This window comes from Marmota flaviventris, chromosome 2 (genome assembly GCF_047511675.1).
Source record: "Marmota flaviventris isolate mMarFla1 chromosome 2, mMarFla1.hap1, whole genome shotgun sequence".
NCBI classification, from domain to species: domain Eukaryota; kingdom Metazoa; phylum Chordata; class Mammalia; order Rodentia; family Sciuridae; genus Marmota; species Marmota flaviventris.
In genome coordinates this window covers 37,649,946-37,670,949 of record NC_092499.1, presented here as the reverse complement: position 1 = coordinate 37,670,949, position 21,004 = coordinate 37,649,946, and the positions used below count along the sequence as shown (strand labels likewise).

Sequence of the window (21,004 nt, the reverse complement as noted above, 5' to 3'; positions counted from 1 at the left end):
GTTTCAGAATAGTCAATATCCAAACCTAGGTCCATCAGCTTTCCAATGTAAGTCAAGTTAGTTTGGCACTAATGCCATTCCCCTAAACCAGGAGCCATGCGTCTTCTGTACACCGTGCCCACTTCCAAGACATGAACTGGAGAAACCTTAGGGGCCCCAATCCTAGGTTTCCCTCCCAGCTCTGCCGTGAACCAGTCAAGGGGGCCTTAAGCACATCACTCCCTGTACCTGGTCTCCTCATCTCACACGAAGAGCTTGAGCCAGGTGATCTTAAAAAGGCACTATCCACCTCTAGAAGTCTGTAAGTCCACCTGGAAAACAACAGCCATGCCCCCAAACTGTCCCCACCCTCCTCACTGTCCAACTGAGTCTGAAGCTAAGAAAAAGAACTAAACATTGGGCTCCAGTTTAATGTTTATTGACAAATAAAATGGAAAAAAAATTCATGAAAAAGGATATAAGATAAAAATGCAGTTAACAGAAACGTATACAGCTGGGAGGGTAGGGTGAGGTTGGACACAGTATTAGAGGAAAGAGAAGGCACAAGGGTGGGAGGCGAGGTATCTACTAAAAATTCTGCAGCTAACCTTTCAGTTTCTCAGCTATCACCAAATCATTCACCCAATCAACTAATCCTGGATAGGATTCACAGCTGGACTTGGCTTAAGGATAATACTCAGGTAGTTTGTATACAAGTTTGGAAAATGGGGAGTTAGAGGGAACGTGGGCTAGGGTTTCAAAGGATTCTCTTGCTTGAACCTATTGCCAGAACACTTTTCATAGTGAACTGTGAGTCAGGAAGCTTAACCATGGTCCAAGCTCAGCCCCCGACAAGCTGTGGGCAAATTACTGTCCTTCTCTGAGCCCCTTTACTGAAAAACAAGTGGGCTGGACTCAATGGCAGGTTCCCTTCTGACTCTAGCACTCTGCCAAGTGTTTGGGCAACCTGAGAGAGGCCAGAAGTAAGTGTGGCCCAACTTCCTCAGAAATGAAACCACTCAGTGGCCCAGCCAGAGACACTGTGCTGGCCTTGGTCAAAGACTGGTTGTTCATAGCAGCAGCATTCAGAGCGGTGAGTGTAAGCACACCCACCTGGGAGAAACTCACTCTAACTGCAAGAGTGAGGCTTGCCGAGAATGGGAACTTGGGTTTGACTCTACACAGAAGGCAGATCCAGAGGACAGGGTGGGGGTGGGGTGTCCAGACAAGGCAATCACTCACGACGTGGGGTCTCAGGATACGGTGAAGGCAGGAGTGGAGGGTAATGGGCTTTGGAATGGTGTTGGGAGGTAAAGTCATGCCAGCACCTGACTGTGTGCCAGACGGCTCACTTCAGACACCTCCCCTACCCGACCTGCAAAACAGAGGCTGGGGACCCCTTGGTCCAGTAGAAGCAGCTCTTCAGGTAGAGATGCCACACTTGGCATCAAGATCCTTGATTCCTGTGGGGTCAACTCCATCAAAGCAGGGGCAGGAGTCATCTCCATCAGCTGGAGTCAAATGAGGTAGGGTACTCATCCCCTCCTGCCTTTCCCACATTGACAAATGGGTGGCTCGTGGCTGGTCACCTTCTTACCCTGAGCCAATACCCTCAAGGCCCAGGAGGACTGCCAGCCCTTCCTTAACAGCGGGTAAAGCTGAGCCTGGCCTTACAAAACTCACCATGAGGCTGAGGAGCCAGCTGCCTCCTCACAGCCAATATGGGTTTATGTCAGCAACAACCCCAAGGGCAAGGGCTTCCCAAATACAGACTGAGGGAAGGCACCCAAATTTGAGGTTTCTGTTTGGGAGAGGACTGTGGTTCCAACTGTGAGGTCCAGAGTCACACTGTTTCACCGTTAAGTCAGCCAGGTGTCTTTACACCTGCATGTGTATATAGGGGGAAAAGGATACTTGAGGAACAAGACAAACTGACCTACTTTTTATAAAGGGACTTTCTTCTCCCCAATGTAAAAGTGCCAGAGGCCCATATTTAACAGCCTTTGGCAAATTTTCTGAATACCCCCAATTGGGGGTTCTTCCATAGGGACACTAGCCCTAGTTCAAGGCAATTCAGCAAAGCTTTATGAAGCAACATTTCTACAAAAGGCACAACTGAAGCCCCTCAGGGCGCGAGCACAGCTGAAGCGGGGGGTGGGTTGGGGGTGGCCTAGCAGCAGAAACCCAGGACTCCTGGGCAGGGGCCTCCACAACTGCTCCAGCTCACTGCTCCAAGACCTTGAAGGACAGGGGTGTGCCATTCTTGGCAAAGGCCTTCATCAGACTGCTGGGATAGATGCATCCCAGCTTCTCTGGGGTTGGGAAGCCCCACACTCTATAGAGCGACAGGCTCAGCCGGTCCCCAATATAGAAAGGACCCACCCATTTGGCACTGCTGCCATTCCTGGGGAGGGACAGCAAGAGGACCTGGTCCCCCACGTTCCACTCCTTCTCCTGGCTCTCCCGTTTGAAACGCCGGTTGTCAGCCTTCTCACTTGCCTTTTCGGCCACCCTGCAGTGGAGATCCAGCAGCTCCCTAATCAGCTGTAGCAGGAAGATATCCATCTTAAGCCCTTCGATGTTGGCACTGCTCATCTCCCACCACAGGGGCTCACTCACCCTCACCTCACCCCCAGTCAGGACCTGGAAGGGCGTGGCCTCTGAGGAGGAGGTTCTGAAGGCCAGGTGCAGCAAGGGCAGGGAGGCTGCCCACTTCTTGCCATGTAGGAAGATGAACTCCTTCAGGGCCCTCTTGAATTCCCAGTAGACCTCTGAGCTCGCCAGGCAGGGGAACTGGAGGTCCCTACTCAGGGTGGTCACCTGAGCTCCCAGGGCCAGCCCACAGCTCACCAGGACATGCCGGGCAAACTGAGGGCCCTGGGCCGCCTCCAGCCTCACAGGGACACCCCACCTGGCAAATACGTGCTGAAGCAATACCTGGGCCACAGCCACATGCGTGTAGGGCCTCAGTGGGAACGCTTCTACCCACCTGGTGTTAGGGTCAGCCACAATGAGCACATGCTTGTGGCCCTCCTCGCTTACAGTTACTGGACCCACCACCTCTATCTGCAGGTTGGACCAAGGGGCAGTAGACCTGAGGGGCCAAGGTGACTCAATAACCTTCAACTCACTGCCTATAAGATTGCGGGGGATGCAGAACAAGCAGCTCCTGCAGTAATCTCTCACATGCTCCTGCATGCCAGGCCACCACCCCAGCAACCTCAGCTTCTTATAGGTCTCCTCTGGCCTCTGGTGGGCACCCATGGGGATGTCATGCACCGAGAAAATCAGATCCCTCCGGAGTTGTGTTGGGACTACCCAGACCCTGGGCTTTTTATCTCCCTTGAACATCAGCAGACCACTCTCCTTGTCAAGGCTGAGGGAGTTAAAGGCAGAACTGAAGGGGGAGGAGCCAGATAACTTCTGCCCAGCCTGCAGCTTGGCGATGATATCAGCCAGGGTGCTGTCACTCAACTGTAATGCCAGCAAGTTGGGCTTCTTGCCCGTAGTATGGGCAGTCACTACAGGGACCGGCACATCCTTTGGTAAATTCCACCACTGCCCAGCCCCTTGGGCACCCTGCTTGGCCAGGGTATCCACTGTCACAGCAAACAGAGAGCCCCGGTAGGAGGTTCGGTAGATAAATGGAAGGGATGACAGACCAGAAGTGAGGGATATGATGTAGGAAAGCAGGCTTGGGTGAGGTAGTGGAGCCCCATCAGAGGATAGGAAGCCCCGCGCCCTCCAGAGGGGCAGGAGCTCCCAAAGGAGGCTGAAGATCCAGTTGCAGTGGGTGAGGAAAACCACCGGGAGCTGGGACTGGCCAAAGCGCTCCAGGCCACAAGCCACAGCTGCCAGGTGGGCATAGGTCGGTGTGTAAGGAGAGCAAGAGAAGGACAGAGAGACAGGGGCGCTGGTAGGAGACAGGACATAGAGACCAAAGCCAGCACACCACTCATCCTCACGGTAAAAGCAATAGCCAGACATGTGGATGCAGACAAAAGTGGACAGGTCAGAAAACGGAGGCAGAACCTGGAAGAAACGGGGCATTGAGGAAGCTGGCATTAGTAGCCGGTTTTCCCTCAGCAGGCCCTGGAGAAGGGTCAATTCCAGGGCCCTCTTGCCTTTGTCCTGTACCAAGAGGGACCATCGGATCAACCATGCTTTGGAAACCCTGCGGCCCTCCCTTGCCTCAGGGTCTGCAGTGGTCCTGGAGGCATAGCAAAGGTCTAGGACCACTGGAGTGTCTCCAATGCAGCGGGAGAAATGCTTGAGGGCCCAGGCCACCGCATAGGGGCTGTCTCCACCTGACTGGGGACCCTCGCTCTCCTCATCGGGGAGGAGGGGTTTCGAGGTGTAGGCGATGGGGTGCTTCCTCCCTGAGTGTTCCTGGTGGAGGATGGCTGTCAGGGCCACTTGGCTCACCATCACCTCCAGGCGGAAGGGCAGCTGGGAGTTGGGGGCCGTCAGGCAGAGGGCGGACACCAGGGCTCGCTTCAGGGCCAGGAAGGCCTTTTCATGCTCCCGGTCCCACTGCCAGTCTGGCTTCTGCTTTAGGAGGCTGTGCAGGGGGCCCATCAGGGCTTCATAGTCAGGGATGGCATCCCGATGGGAATCCATGAACCCCACAAAGAAGGAAAGCGCGGTGAAGTTGCTGGGGATGGATAGCTGGGCCAGCTGGGTGAGGACCTGCTGGCAGGGAGCCCCCCCATCCCAGGGGATGCCCAGGTAGGGAGAGGCCACACCTGGCAGGAGATCGATATCTAGGGCCCCATCAGGGGGGTCGTGGAGACTGAGGCACCGGAGGATTTCCTCCGAAAGGGAAGGGCACTCGGCTCGGAACACTGATGCCAGGGAAGAGTCAAGGTCGTCCCCCTCCTCTTCCAGCTTTGGCCACCCCTGCTCCTCCCTCGGCTCCTCTTCCTGCTGTTCTTCCTTCTCCTCTCTGACTTCTTCCACATTCTGTGGCTCCTGCAGGGGCCCAGCGTCAACATCATCACTCAGCTCAGAGATGCGGGCTGAGCTAGGAGGAAGGGTCTTCCACACCTTCAGGAAGTTGCCAATGTCTGTGTCCAACCTATACCAAAACAGGGAGAAAAATAGGGGGAGGGGGCAGCCCCACCCAAACATCATCCAAGGGAAAGACACTCCTCTGGATGCCCCCCAAAGCCTTACCTCATTGTTAAGTATCCCTGAGGCTAAGCTGATCGCCAGCCTCCCACATGGCACGGTCTAAGGCAGGGCTCTGCCAGCAAATCCCTGCTGTAACCCCTGCATCTGCCCTAACCTCAACTGTAAAGATTCATCTGTGCTGTGATGACTCATCAAATCAAAACCTCATGGACCGAGATATATTCAACCTAGTTTTCAACCAATGATTTGACCAAAGATGACTGGCAGCTTACAATCTACCCCAGGATAAGCATTCCCGGGGAAGATCAACATAGGAAGGAGAGCCCGACACTCAGTAAACAAACCTCAGCCTCACATCCAAATTGGTGAAATGGCCCAAGAGGAAGTGCCTTGTTGGGAAGTTAAGGTCCCCATAGTGGCCCCAAGGCATTGGAAGGTGGGCAGCACGATGGCTCAGGTGGAGCCAGAGGATCAAAGTTATTGCAAATCAATTCTGCCCACACCAAAAAAGTAACCTCCTAAAAGTCACTTAAATCTCAAATTCCTCATCCAGAAATTGAGAGTGGTCATTGGCATCTAACTCAAATTGTGAGGATCAAAGGAGATACTAAAGGAAATAGCATATGCTCTAGGCATAGCGTCCCTTGGACAAGAATGAAGCTTTCATTGCTACATCACTGCCACATCAGCACCAACAGCATAAAAGGGAAATAGTCAAATAACCTTCAACCAGAGAATCAATAGATCCGCTAGATGGGGACTCACATAATGGAATACTATATGAGGGCTACATGATTTTGCACACATCTGAAAAAAGTAATAAAATGTTGAGTGCAAATGCCAGTTATAGAAGGATACACACAGTATTACAGCATCTGTGTAAAATGTTAAAATCTTCCTTACATTGCTTATGGAGGCATTGATGTATGGTAGAACTATAAGGTCATGAAAAGCAAATCACTCTGTTCATTTTTAAGCAGTAGACAAATATTGGCTAGCACTAGAAGGAAGTTCTGGTCAGTCCTAAGAGCACCTAGGAGGCAGGGGAGGCCTGACCTATTACCTGTTTGGCTTCTTCAGAAACTCATCCAAAGTAGGGCCATCTCGGCCCAATGGATCATCTGGTACCATGAAGAGATTCCCCGCAAAGGTGAAGGGCAGAAGGCTGGAACACAGGAGAGAAAGGGGCACAGTCATAGATGAGCCCTTAACTCACCCACACCCTGTTGCTGCCTGCCACGGTGGCTGAGGCCCCCATCCCCCCATAGGTTCTGTGAACCCTATTTCAAGACCCCTCTCTTTGCCCCAACATCTCCCCTGCCAGGAGCTGCCTGACATCAAGGGAACCAAGTGGCTCAAATCCCTAGGGAGCCGCCTCACCGATTTTTGACCATCAGTTTCTTGGAATTATTCATCAGGATGTGAATCTGCTCATTGGTGACAATGATGCCATCTGTCTCTTCCGCCAGCTTTACCATGAACCTGCAGGGAGAAGGGCCCCCTCACTTTCTGGGTCCCCTGGGAAAATGAACTAGCAGCTCCACAGTGAGGTGTCAAACAAAAACACTGTCCCTCACAGACAGGAAGCCAAAGCTCTGGAACACACGTGGGATCGCCAGAAGTCTACTGAAAGAGTGGACTGACTTGTATGCACATGTCCCCAACAATATATACAAACCCACACCCCTATTACACATGCAGGCACAGAAGCCCACCCACTCACTCACATTCACATCTGCCTATTTACTACTTGGGTTTTTGCACCTGTGAAATGAAGGCAAACAAAGCTATCCCAGATTGCTTTGAGTATTGAACCTAATGAGGTGATGTATTTAAGTGTCTAGCTCAGTGCCTGCTGCACAGCATACACATGAATATTCCAATATTCTTCACCAATGTATAACATTTATATATATGCAAAAACATATATACATATGCTAATGAATATAAAAACGCATACCTGAATAAGCAAACCCATTTTTCAAGGCTCTCCCCTAACCAGGAAAGAAAACAAAGATGACCTACTTCAGCAATGCTGGAGGACTACCCCAAGCATGCCATTCCATAAGTGCCCAGCAGAGGGGGCCTTCTGCCGAGAAGGCAGCTTCCCTCGCACCTAGGCCTGAATTTAGAGGCAGTTAAAGACCTTACCCAAGGGCTAGCTCCCCAAGGATGGATGCCTAAGTAGTCCTGTCCACGCCTTCCTGGGATGAAAGGCTGGGTGGATGTCAGGTTGGGAAAAGTAGGGGAGAAACAGAACTTCTCCCTGCCCAGCCTAAGTGAAGCCAAGACTTCTGTCAGCCTGGCATCAACTCCAGCCCAAGAGCAGGACTTTCCTTACCCTAACAGAGGCAGGGTCACAGGCTCCCCTAGGCTCACTGCTCCCATAGGCATTCTGGAAAGTGGGTAATTATGATCCATAGGCAAGGAAGCAATCAGGGTTCAGGCAGACCAGGGCCAATCTAGCTCCATTTCCAGAGCCCTGCCCAGGGCACCATCTATATACAGCCATATGCCTCCTCCCAGTGCAGGGCTTAGAGAAGGAAAAAGACTGAAGCAGTTCCTTGAGACATGAACTTCAACCCAAACTGGTAATGTCCAGGGTACCTCTCACTCTCACTCAGCATAAAGTACATCCAATCCAAAGCAGTGTATGTAGGCACACAGGCCATGATGGAAGAAAGCCAGCTAATTCATGGAAAGAGCACCAGAGTCTCAAAGCCAAGAGCAACCCTTGGGCTTGGGTAGAGCAAACCTTGGTAGAGACCTCTCCTCTCTTATACCCCACCTCACACTCTAGAGCATGATTCCATGACACTTTTGCCTCCATTTCCCCCAGAGAAGATGGAGAAGCATAAAAGGGAAATAGTCAAATGACCTTCAACCAGGGAATCAAAAGATCCGCTAGATGGGGACTCACATAATGGAATACTATATGGCCCATGCTAACTCCACCTGATACCCATCCAGGCCCAAATCCTGGTCCCCACAGAGGCCTGGGTGTAGTGTACCTATAATCATAGGTGGTGATCTTCTTGCCATTCTCCAGCTGGGAAGGGGTGATTGAAAGCATCTTGAGTGAATGGAGCTTCGTCAGGAAGTGGCTCTCTGGCAATGAAAGGCAGACAGAGATGATTAGAGGAGAGGAGAGGTGAGAAAGGCTATGGTGGGAGCAGGGGCAGAAAGGGAGGAGAAAAGCATGGTGATGCTGGAGGGGCTGGGCAGACGGTGGACATCTCACCTCTCACCCTCCGGTTCTTCTTCAGCTGCCAGGTGGGCACAAATACAGTGACTTCTCGGTGTCCCCGGTTCCAGAAATACTGCACTGCCATGGCAATGCCTCGGCAGGAGAAGAAGTGCTGGAGGCCATGCCTGTGGGGTAGTAGGAGGTGAGGGGGCAGCTTCCCAAATGCAGGAGAAATGGCTCTGCCTCACAGTCCCTCCCTCAAGGCCCTGGGACAGCGAGCAGGCAATGCCAGAGGACCAGCTTCAGCACCAAAGACACCGACAATGCCCTGCTCCCTTATCTCCATCCTCAAACATTCTGTGAGCAACTACTGGGCACAGGGCACTGCCAAACAGTGTATGTGTGTGTGTGTGTGTGTATGAATTTAGGGTCATTGAAGACAAGAAGAGGACGAATGCAGACCTTCCATCCAAAGAGCTCAGTTTAGACCCTAAAGCAAACAAAAATCCTCTAACCACCTACTGTGTGCTGAGAGTGTGCTCAGCACAGATCACTACTCTACCATGTGGCAAAATAAATGGTCTTTCATGTATCTATCCTAATATCTCTACAACAGTCGGCACCGTGCAGGGAGGGCCATCTCTAAGGAACAGTGTGGCCAGGAAAACCTTCAGAAGGGATCTGGGCTGGATCTCAACATTTGGGCTAAATGTTTAAAAGCTGCCTGGGCAGAGCATGGGCCTTAGCAGTGGGCAGATGTAAACCCAAAGGGCAGCTGAGCCCCTGGCTGACTCAGGGACCTGAGGCAAGATTCTCACCTCTAAGCTTATTTCTTCATCTACTTAAAAGGAAGAAGAGAAACCTGCCCTGGCAGCGCTGCTATGAGGATTCAATGCCCACTGCTGGGTGTGCAGTGGCCACTTAACACATGCCATCTCCCACAAAGTCAGGCTCCCTTCTTTTCCCCATTCAAACCCTATACTTCCCATATGGAGGTCAGGAAAGGATGGCCACACACAGTTGTCCAGGGATACCCTGCCCCAGCTCCCCAGCATTCCCATGCCACCCTGCCCCATGGCTACTCACACCATGGCCACACTGCTGCCGTCAATAACCACTCGTCGCAACTCCTGGTTTCCAGGTTCCCCTGACAAATTCAACTCAAAGGGTGTGTTCAGGGCCTCATGGTACCTCTGGAAGCTGGTCACTGTGTTGCTTGCCTGTTGGTGGCGAGATGGCTGCCTTGGGGTGCCTTCCCAAGCCCCCAGGAGCCCCTCCATCAGGAATGGATGCTTGCTGCTGAGGGCTAGGGTACTGTTGGGCTGGGGACCCTGCCTTCCAGCCGCCTGGCCCTTTGGTGAGGATCTACTACCCCTTGATGAAGGGTGGACCTCACTCAGAAGTTTGGCTACATCCAACGTGGGCCCTGCATCTGTGGGCACTTTCTGGGGTGCAGGCGTCTTGGAAGCTCTGGAGGCTTTAGAAGTTGCAGGTGCTTTGGGGATCACAGGTGTTTTGGGAGCTGCAGGTGCTTTGGAAGCTGTAGACCCTGATTTAGGCACAGGCCTGGCTTGAGCTTTGGGTGTTTGGGGACCTACAGGTGATGTTTTCATTGCAGGCATCTTCTGAGCTGTGGGAGTCTTTGGAGTTGCAGACAACACCTGAGCTGTCAATGCTGATTCCGATACCAGTTGATCCATGGCTGCTTTTTCAGTGGTGGGCATCACAGAAACTGCTGGCTTTGTTGGACCCAAAGGCACTTTGGGAGCTGCAGGCTCTGTGTGTGCTGCCGGCATCAGTGGGGCAGTAGGCACTTTGGGAGCTGTAGGCAGTCCTTGGATTATGGGTGGGTTTTCAGCTTTGCGCACTGCTGCACCCAGGGGCACTTTGAGAGTTTCAGGCACTGTCTGAGCTTCAGGTACTAGCTGGGCTGTCAGATGACCTTGAGCCATGGGCCTCCCTTGAGTTGTGGGCACCTCTTGCTCTGTGAGCATCCCTTGCTCTGAGGGTAGTGCTGGAGAGGGCCCCTTTTCTAGGCCCTTACAATCCAACGGCATACTTCCTTGATCCCCAAGCTCACCTCTAGCTTGTAGTTGGGGTGCAGAGGTCAAAGGTGGCCCTATCTGTGGAAGTCCTGGACTAAGTTTGTCCTTTACAGCAGAGCCTGCTGGGACCACCAATAAACTTGTGATTTTAGGGGAGGTCTCTGGCCTTGGTAAATTCCGTAGGGCTGTCTCTCCTCCCAGCTCCCCATCCAGTCTACAAGCTGGGCTTTCTGCACTGGGCAGAGGAGTCAGCTCCTTCTGCTTCCACTCCAGATTTAAGGGCAAAGGATTCTGCCCTGGCAATTTCAGCTGAATGGGGCCCACTGGCCTCTGCCAGAAAGGGAAATTGAAGCCCGCCTGGGACAGGAGCCAAGCCAGGTGCAGAGAATGCAGTTCATTGATCCTCCAGAAGGTTGCAGCAATAGCCCCAGGCCACAAGGGACCAAAGGCTGGCCCCGGGGCCCAGGCCTTCCAGGATGGACACACTCCCAGGGCTGACACAGGAGCCTGGAAGGGGAGTTTATCTTCCACCCTCTGGACCTGTCTTTGCTGTAACAAGGTTTGTGAGTGGTTCGAAGAGTCTCGGCTGCTGCTGGCTTGCAACGGCCCCTCCTCTTGAGCACGGTCCTTACCACCTTGGTTGCTGGAACCGACCCTGGAGAAAATTCAAGTTTGTTGAAAAGGTGGGAAGGCCAATTCAATCACAAACTACCTACTAATATTTCACTGGGGTAAGGGAACAGGATTAGGGTCAGAGAAGCCAGACTCATTCTCCAGAACTTACCGTACCAGCTGGTTTGCTGTCTCCTGTTGTGTGCTCTGGGTTGGGATCAGGGACCCAGTGGCTCCTAGGCTGGTTAATCTCTTTGGACTTTCCAGGCCCCCTTTCTGCAGGGTACCCATCTCCAGAAAGGACCCAGGACTCTCTCCCATGGACACCATGGCCAGGCCTTCCTTCTTTTGCTGAGGAGGGCAAATCAGCACCTCCTGGTTGGAGTGGGTGTTGGAGATGCCAAAGTGGCTGAGCCACTCAATGATGTCCTCCTTCCCTGCGGCATCCCGTACCAGGCTCAGCAGCAGCTCCTGGACTGCTGGAGGCAGCTGAAGGAGGTCCCCCGCATACTGGTCACCACGGATCCAAACCAGGGCCCCAAAGGCCCGGGTCACTTCAGCCTCCCAGATACCACGAGGAGTCAGCAGAGGGGCAGGGCCCCAGCGCAGCCGTGCCACCAGCTCCTCCAGCCAATTCTGGGTCATGGTGAAAGACTCGGTCAGCCCGCCCACCATCAGGGAGCCAGGGGGACCGGGCACCAGGTAGGCCAGGGTGCTCCAGCAGAGGCAGTCCAGGAAGAGGCCCTGGGCCCCCAGGAAGGCGCAGTGCAGCAGCGGCGGGTAGCGGACCTCCTTCCACAGCTCTGGGCTGCACAGGCCCTTCAGGTACTCCTGAGCAAAGTGGGGAGAGCAAAAGGAAGCCAGCCTATTACAGGGCTGCTACTGGCTCTGCCCTCCCAACCTGGAGGCCAGCTCCTTGGTAAGCATGTGCCCTCTGTTGCTTTCTTCCCCAGGGCATCCTCTCTCTCCATCCTGTCCCCTCACACACCCATTTCTTTTCAGGGAATACGAATAGAATCAGAGAGACCTAGATAGAGGAGAGGAGGAGGAAGACCCAGGATTGGAGCCAAGGAAGCTGGTTATAGTTACAACGTAGCCTCAGTAGATTAGGATTCTGGGAAATCCAACATCTCCTCAGGGACTCAGTCTCCTCACCTACAAAATGGCAGGCTGAACTAGATATGTGTGGGTTCAGTCCTCCTCTGACATTCCAGTACTAACAGCACGGGGGGAAAGGGCCACACACCACTGGGCACTCTGTCAGGAACTTGGGCCAAGTTGTTTATGTCCCCCATCTGCCTGTGTTTCCTTATCATAAAAAGGGGGATAATAATGGTTCCTGCCTCACTAGGCTACTTGAAGTTTCAGTGAGCTTATACATAAGAAGTACTTAGGATGGTACTTGGCACAACCCATTTCCATTTTGAAGCTTAGAGCGCTATGCAGTTTGCCCAAGGGCACACAGCTCAAAGGTGACTGTGCCAGGATCACAGTCATGGCTGTCTGTCTGTCATGTCTGTCTGACTCTAAAACCAGAGCTCTTTCCACCTCCTCTGACTGACTGCACAGTGACTACCAGGTAATCCCATGGGATTCTGGCTTAATCCCCCTCCAGAAGGTCTCTAGCACAACCTGTACCCGTAACCATGGTAACTCTGTTCCAGAGAAGAGAGAAGATAAGTTGCTGGGCCAATGTCCAGGGGAGGGGCCCACAGATAACGCACAACATCTAACCAGAAGGAAGGCCTCTCACTCTCTGGCTGACCAAGTCCTCAGGTTCAGAGGGAAAGGGCCTGAGAGAGGTTGTGTTCCTTCACTCTTTGGCTGAGTTCCACCACCACAGCCCCAGGAGCTCCAAGGATGCATGAGCGCCCCACTGAATCCACCAGCCCATGTGGACTGCATTCAGTCTCATGTTCCTCCCTATCCCTGTGTCTGTGATAATCATCCCTCTTCCTATTTTCCCCTGACAGTTCCATTAAGAAAAGGTTGCTCCATTTTGGATCTCTAAGAGTCATCCTGAGGCAACATCAGCACCACAACCACCACCTTTGCTCAGTATTCATGCCAACCCTCCCTGCTCAGGCGGATGCTTGCCTCTTCCACACAGTTCAGGCCATGGATCTGCCACTACTTCCCCCAAAAGGCCTGAAATACACCCAGATGTAGCCCCTTTTTAACCAGTAAAAACCAGAACAAAATCTGAGGGACATCCCAAGCCAATCCTCATCAGAGCCTCAGCTGGCCCCACTCCCCTGCAAGGGAGAATCTGACCAGGTGTGAATAACTCTCACCTTGACAAATGCCCAGTCCTGTGTACTCCACATTCCAGTGACATGAAAACAGTATGCAAACATGAAGAGGAGCATTGGGGAAGAAAAGTATAGATGGCCTCTTTCCCTTTTTCAAAAAGAGCTTAGAATATTTATTGTTTCCTCAACCATTGTGTGTGTATGTGTGTGTGTGTGTGTGTGTGTATTTTTTGTACCAGGGATTGAACCTAGTACCTTTACCACTGAGCCACATCCCCAGCCCTTTTTTATATTTTATTTAGATACACAGTCTTGCTGAGGTGCATATGGTTTTGGTACATTGCTGAGGCTGGCTTTGAACTTGCAATCCTCCTGCTTCAGCCTCCCAAGATGCTGGGATTTCAGGCATGTGCCACTGTGCCCAGCAACCATTCGATATTTTTAGTTGAAAGATATAAGAACTGGGATAATTTTCAAAACAATAAATGTGAACTAACATTTATTTAGAACTTACTTTGTGCCAGGTACTTTACATACATTATCTCATTTATTCCTCTCTCAGACCTACAAGAAAATCACATTATTATCCACCCTCCACACACACACAACTTTTTTTTTTTTTTTGCTGTGCTGGAGATTGAACCCAGCAGGGCCCGAATCTGAGCTCGGTTCCCAGTTCTTTCTATTTTATTTTGAGACAGGGTCTCTCCAAGTTGCACAGGCAGGGTGTGATCCTCCTGCCTCAGAGTCACTGAGATTACAGATGTGCACCACTGTGCCTGGCATCCTTTATCCCCATTTAATGAGAAAAGAAGGCCACATGTTTAAGATCTCAGATAAGATAGGATACTAAGTACTGTGACCCCAAAGTCTAGGATTTCAACAGTGGTGCTATCCATATTGAAAGGCAAGAGACCACAAGGAAACAACAAGCATTTATAGTCCAGAAAATACCTAGAACAACTTTACTGCCTAGACCTCCCCCAGACCTTTTTCCTCCAAAAGAAGAAAAAATAGAAAAGAAATAGAAGCAACTGGATAAATGCTGCAGATCAACAGAAAAAGAGAGGTGTATTAGCAAATAGCCCAATGTTCCACAGGTCCTTTGCCAATTTGTAAGCTGAATAAAAAATTAACGCCAAGTGTTATATTGTTCTATACTTGTCCCAAGGTGCTTTATCCCTTGACATCTGACTTAGGATTTGCCTTTCTCCTAAGTCAGTTTTCATTCATTGTCTGCTTTCTATCACCCCAACTGACATTGCAGAATACTCAAAAGGCTAAGAAAATGACCACACCAAGAAACTATGGAACTGGCAGTGAAGAGAAATAGGAAAAAAGGCCAAGTTCTTAGAGGGGCAGAGATATAGAAGCTCAACCACCCCTACACACACACACACACACACACACACACATTCATACACACATGCAGGCTAGGCAAGTTCCTCCCCACTCCTGAAGAGTTGTTTTCTAGAGAGTTAAAACAAGGTTTTAGGATTAGAGGTTGATCAGCATACTTGAGGGTGCAGGCACCATATAGAAACAGGGAGGGAAGGAGGAGGAGGACCAAATAATGACATATGTAATGAAAACTGAATGCAGAGAAACTCATTCTTCCCATTTAAGAGATTCAGCAGCCAGACCCTGACCCTCCAGGTTGCAGAAAAGAATACATTCTGGGAAATCTGGCCAGCCCTAAAGCAAAGACTTAAGGACCATGACAGAGGTTCTCCAACAGTCGATTGTACCATCAAGCTCCAAATCAACAAGCCTTCTCCACAGCCACAGCTCCCAGTCAGCTTTCTGTCCTTCACTATTAGTTAAACAAAGATTCCCAGGCATATAAGGAAAATGTCTAATGCAAAACACACAGAACAACACATAAAGAAGAAAGAACAAACTGAAAGAAGAGAAAATAGGCAGGGAGAGGAAAACTTCAAAAAGTTTACTCTCATTACTCTTCTTGGAGAGATACTAAAGAATATGGTACACAGTGGTGAACACCTGTAATCCCAGCAGCCCGGGAGGCTGAGGCAGGAGGATTACAAGTTCAAAGCTGGCTTCAGCAACTTAGAGGGGCCCCAAGCAACTCAGCAAGACCTTACCTCTAAACAAAATACCAAAAAAAGTGGGGGGGACCTGGGGATGTGGCTTAGTAGTTAAGCACCCCTGGGTTCAATTTCCAGTGCAAAAAAAAAAAAAAGAAAAACAAGGTACACACTAAATAAGAAGAGGACAGTGCTTTTAAAAAGAGAGAACACAAGCAACTGTTAGACATTAAAAACACAATAGCAGCAAAGAAAGACCCAAGAAAAGGAAAACAGACCCTCATGCAAAGGAGTCTCACTGGGAGACCTCAGAACATGGGGGAAGAGGGAAAACATCTCATACTATGACCGGCTCCAGAATAGCTTCAGACTTCTCAAAAGCAAGATGTCAATCGAGTAATGCCTTCACAGTTCTGAAGGAAAATAATTTCACACTTATAATTCAGAAATAATCATCAACCAAGAGACCTTCAGATATGAAACCTATCTGTTATGTAACCCAACATTTTTCCTCTATAAAATCTTTCTTAAGAAGCCACTTCTCTTAGTTTGCTGTTTTCCACTTCCACAACAGAATACCAAACACCCGGTAATTTATAATGAACAGAAATTTATTTGGGTACTGGTTCTGGAGGCTGAGAAATATGGGAACATGGTATTGGCATCTGGAAAGGACCTCTGTGCTATGTTGTAACATACCAGGAGGGCAAGACGAAGAAAGAAGCAAGAGGGAGCCAAACTCATAGCAAGCCCACCTTGTGATAACTAGCCCACTCCCACAATAATGGCATTAATCCATTCTTGACAGCACAGCCCTCATGATCTAAAGGCCCCACCTCTTAATACTATTATAATGGCGACTAAATTTTAACTTGAGTTTTGGAGGGAATATTCAAACCATAGCACCACTGCAGAACAATTCAAACAAATCAAGAAGGGAAATCCAATGTAGGGAAGAAGCAAAGACAATCTCCAGAATGATGGTGAAGAGAAATCTGAGTTTATTCATCCGTTTAACAAATCATTGCTGACAACTCACTGTATGCTACTCACTGTTTCAGGATGATGATTGTCATCACAGAGAGCAATGAGTTCAGATTGAGTATGACTCAACAGACAAGCGTGTTGAAAGCAGTCACCAGAATCCCCTTTGCCACAGCACCATATTTTGAACCTAATGATACTACTGATGGACGCACTCCATCAACCCAAGAAAGAGAAAGACATGTGGTGCAGTAAACAAAGAATTGAGTGAAGGAAAAAAGGCAAAGGGACACCAAAGAGAACACTACACTGAAGTCTCAGTATGACAGGCTGCCAACCCAAGGATGTTAAAAAAAAAAAATGGAATTAGATGAATACCTTGAATGGATAGATTGACTGCTATAGATTGGATCTATATCTAATGTCCCCCAAAGGGCCATGTTTTAAAGGCTTGGTCCTCATCTTGGAAGCTGTTAGGAGGTGGTTGAACTTCTGGGTGGTGAGGCCTAGGAGAAGGAAGTGAAGTCATTGGGAGTATGCCCTTGAGGACAACATTAGGACCCCACCATTCTCTATCTTTGCTTCACAGTCACCATGAGGAAAACAAGCTATCTCCACCATGTGCTCCCAACATGATGTACCGCACTGCCAAAGGTCCAAAGCGATAGGGCAAAGCAACTATGAATGGAAACCTCTAAAACTATGAGCCAAAATAAATATTTCCTCCTTGTAAGTTGATTATATCAGGTATTTTGTCACAGTGATGGAAACCTTACTAACACATTTACCTTGAAAAAAAAACACCTTGTAAGAATTAGTAATAGGCACAAAGAAAAACAAACAAATTGAAAAACAAGGAGTTCTTAATTTCAGGGAAACCCAAAAGTAAAAATAATATACTTCAATGCATACATATGAATGATATGGGCATAGGTAAAAGGAGGCAAATAGTAAGTATCGATTTGAGAAAAAAATGAAACAACTGTATTGGGAAGATAAAGGGAATGCAGTGTAAGGGAATTAAATCCTCACATGCAATAATTGGAAGTAAAAATAAAAACATCTAAAATTGGTAAAAATATGACATTGTTTATTTGTTTATGTCCTTTTTTTTTTTAAAGGAAGTGGAGATGCATAAATGCCAGAGCAGATATGTCTATGGGAAAGGGCACCAAAGAGGGAGTTGGGATGGACAGAGCAGTCACTAGGTTCTTTGTAAAATATTTTTCAAATTATTGGATTTTTTAAATACATATTATTTGATTAAAAAAATAACTTTAAAGAAAAAGAGGAATTAGTTGCTCACAACTCAGGTGTGCTGGTAAATGTTGCCCAATCAGCTGGGGGTGAGCTCTGATTTGTACATTTGCCAATGTCCATGGTTAGATACTCCCTCCATGGCTGTAAATACTCCTCCACTGGCTTACCAAGTTCCTGAGATTTTGACCACGGGTCAGTAGGAGCCAAGTCCAGCACTCCCCTGACCCCAACAACTTCCATGGTTCTGCTCACAGTATGGAACCAGGACAGATCAACTATCATCTGATGACCAAGTCAGAGTTGGCAAGCCTCATGCTGTCCTGCAGTTCTAGAACCACCTCCAAAAGTCACCTCTACTACTACCGGGGTCTTTGGGCTCCCCACCACCTCCCTCCATTCTCTCCTAAAAAGGAAAGAAGCAAACATGCCACTTTTCTTCTCTGCCACCAACCCATCCTCACATTATTGCCAAGGAGGGCAAAGGGGCTTGTCCTTGGGTTCTTCTAAACATTATTAAAACTCTCCTCTCCACTTGTTGATTTCACCCAAGAGAAATCAGGCCTCCCCAGCGTTTGTTTTGCTGCCTGGAAATGTGATTACAGCAACATCGTTGATATTTTCTAAATTCCACTACTAAAAAAAAAAAAAAAAAATTAAAGGCACTCAAGTTTAGAGATTTTCCTGGAAACCCAAGTGCACAAAATGTAAAAACACACCCTGGCCAGGCCCTTCTCCAGATGATCCTATATACTTCTTGACCCCTCCTCCACTCAGACCCAGACAAGATCCACACTCCCACAACCCCTCCCTATCCTGCAACCTCCAGTCTCACAAGTCCTCTACACCAGTTGGCTTATGTACAGGAAGGTCATTATCAAAGTCAAAATTTCACATCTCTGCAGTTGGGATTGGGGTCAGCCACACCATCTCCCTGTGGAAATCACAAGACATCCTTACACTTGAGAAACATTCATACAGTATTTAACACAAGCCTCTCACTTTACAAAGGAGACAAAGACCCAGGAAGGGAAAAGGACTTGCTCAGTTTTACAGCTAGTTAATACATGACATATATCTCCATAGCTCTCTGCATTTTGCATTTTGAACAATTCATTTTGCACACATTATTTCAGGTGACACTCACAACTACTTCATGAAGTGGGTGTTATATTCTGTTAAATAGATAATGAAAAGGGCTCAAAGGGAGCATATTATTTGACCAGGTAGCTCAATGAGGAGATAGCAAACCGGAACTCAAATTCTCTGCACCACACTCCTCTATCTGGCTATAATATGGTGACAGCACATCAAACCCAGATCTCCTAACCCTTAAGACAAAATCTTATCCTCCCCGTCTTCTCTGTTCTCCTTCCCCCAGAGTTTCTTCTCCACTCATCTGTGCAGTAAAGAAGAGAGTTATCCACACTACATTCTCACCTTCAACAGTGCCTTGCAAAGGGAGGGTGGTTAAGGGAGCCACTGGATTCATTTAACATGGTTTTGGAGTGACAGTCTGGGATGTTAGAACCTATGGCCCAAAGAACCCTGAGGAAGCAGTGAGAGCTAGAGCTGACAGGCCTGGAGAAGCCAACCCAGGATTTAAGCAAGCAGAAGGGAACACAGCTTCTCAGAAAGTGCAACCCCATAAAAGGGTGAGCTGTGTATTTCAAAGTAACAAAAAAGATTAGGAACCCAAACTTCTCTTGTTAACCTACCCCATCCCAGCTTCCAAAACTTCTTACTCTCAGGGGCTCCTGCACATCTGTTGTTGGGGCAGACATCCATCCCCTTTTCCAGCACCTGGGTCTTGAAAAAACCTTCCCCTCCCCCAGTACCACTGTCAGAATTGAAAACCTTCTCTTCCCCCAGCACCTCTGTCTAAATTGGAAGAACTGCTGACACAGCAGCTCAACCAAGGGGCAGAGGGAGGAACTTCTCAGCCTGCCTGCCCTCCAGCTGACTGCTTTGGGCCTTCCCTACCCAAAGCCTTGACTAATTGGTTATTGGGAAAGACCCACTTGCATGCAGGTGTGGGTGTCTGCTGGGAGGTGATCTGAAGCAAAGGGAGCAGGTAACAGTCCTACCAGGATGAGATAAGGTAAGAGAATCTGAGTAAAGAAGGAGACATTGGCCACAATCACAGGATGGGAAAGGAGAGGAGAAACTTGTGAGAGAAGCCAGGGAGACTGCAAGAGAGACAAGCTGTGACCTGGCCTGTCCTACATCCAACCCCACACAGCAGCCGCTTTCATTCAAATGCCCGCAGTTCTCCCAATCCCCTCCCACCCCCAAGGTTTAGTGTCCCAGAGCAGTTACATATCACCCTGAGCCCTACAAGAGGCTGCCTGGGACACCAGAGTATGAACCAGGGAAACCAGAGTCCTGTGTTCTGGTCTAACCCCCACCATCCCACACCTACTTGACCCTGAGGACTCCGGCAGGCCCCTTGACCTCTGATTCCCAATGTCTGATCTGTAAAATGCCAACAATGCTCCAAAAGTATCTGGAAGGGCCCCCTTTAGTTCCAGCAATCCCAGGGCACCCCAAGTATTTAAGGAGACAGGAATGTAGGCCTTCCAGGGTCTTGGTGGAGAACAAAGAGGTGTGTTGCAGAGGCCACAAAAATGCAGAGCCTTAAATTGCTCCCCAGATGGAAAAGCAGGGTAGTGAACGCTGGAACCTGGTCAGGGAAGGCCTGTGAGGAGTCACACCATGCCGGCTCTCCCAGCACACTTGAGGAACAGAAGTGACACGCAAGAGAGGGGTGGGGTAGAAAAGAAAGAAGGAACTAGAGGGAAGAGGCGGATGGGGAAAGAGCCAGGGCTGCAGATCTGGAGAGACTGGAAGATGGCCCATTACCTGCAAGCCAAACTGCCCGACCTAGGTCTGGAGACCTCTGAGGACCACCTCTCCCCTGGGTGGGGGAGGAAGGGATCTGGCTGGATGGGACGGGTGGGGCGTGGAGAGAAGCTGTTTACCTTGGCTTTGCCGGTGTTCTCCCGGGGCCCCTCAAGTTGCAGCCAGAAATAGGGGGTGTCGGGGCGGCTCTGGAAGGCGTTCAGCTTGACCCTGAAGATGCGCTGCACTTGCAGCCGCTGCCTCTGCACCCGAGGCTTCGATTTTGTCTGCACCATGAACCATTCCTGAGTCGGGGGGTCACCCCCAGACAAGAGCATGGCTGCTCAACCCTTCCCTAGAAAGAGGGAAACGACAGTGTCACCGGGGTCCCAGCACCGGAGGCGCCCCAGCCCCCAGCCCGAGGAACCTAAGCCACGCCCCCTCCCTGCGGCGCGCCCCCCGCCACCGCCTCGGCCTTCCAAGCCCTGGGACCCACCCGCCACCGCTCAGACGCCCGCCCTCCCGAACTCCGTCCCTCTCTGCGGCTGCTCCAGCGACAGGCTCTTCCTGCCAGGGGTTGTAGCTGGGGGTGGGACCGGCCAGGCTCCCGCCGCCCTTCCCTCCTCCCCCCGCCCCCTCCCCTCCGCTTTCCCCCTCCACCACTCT

The 21,004-nt window shown here is 50.0% G+C and overlaps 1 protein-coding gene and 1 long non-coding RNA gene across 4 annotated transcripts in view; one reads left to right on the top strand and one right to left on the bottom strand.

Annotated features, from left to right (window-relative positions):
* Positions 1–407: 407 nt before the first annotated feature.
* Nynrin (NYN domain and retroviral integrase containing) lies at positions 408–20,928 on the bottom strand. 2 transcript variants are annotated; one of them, XM_027920151.2, is made up of 9 exons: positions 20,835–20,928; positions 20,479–20,693; positions 11,129–11,787; positions 9,386–10,999; positions 8,354–8,484; positions 8,124–8,220; positions 6,493–6,594; positions 6,176–6,277; positions 408–5,056 (listed from the first exon to the last, which is right to left on the bottom strand). In XM_027920151.2, the coding sequence occupies exons 2-9, from the start codon at positions 20,674–20,676 to the stop codon at positions 2,203–2,205; spliced, it is 5,757 nt and encodes a 1,918-aa protein (XP_027775952.2). In that variant the 5' UTR covers positions 20,677–20,693; positions 20,835–20,928; the 3' UTR covers positions 408–2,202. The 2 variants fall into 2 exon arrangements, with proteins under 2 accessions (XP_027775952.2, XP_071463891.1); XM_071607790.1 differs by lacking the exons at positions 20,479–20,693; positions 20,835–20,928 and adding an exon at positions 19,216–19,395.
* The window catches only part of LOC139704684 (uncharacterized), a 22,922-nt gene continuing 21,341 nt past the window's right edge, over positions 19,424–21,004 (top strand). For both annotated transcript variants that reach the window (XR_011706584.1, XR_011706583.1), the window contains exon 1: positions 19,424–19,598. This is a non-coding gene — a long non-coding RNA (uncharacterized lncRNA). The remainder of the gene's footprint in view (positions 19,599–21,004) is intronic.

Excerpts from the sequence above, each read along its gene's own strand:
- Nynrin (XM_027920151.2), bottom strand. The coding sequence starts at position 20,676 with ATGCTCTTGTCTGGGGGTGACCCCCCGACTCAGGAATGGTTCATGGTG. Across the intron at positions 6,595-8,123 it reads ATCACCACCTATGATTATAG|GTTCATGGTAAAGCTGGCGG; the intron begins GTACACTACACC and ends TTCTCCCTGCAG. Across the intron at positions 5,057-6,175 it reads TTTCTGAAGAAGCCAAACAG|GTTGGACACAGACATTGGCA; the intron begins GTAATAGGTCAG and ends GTTTTGGTATAG.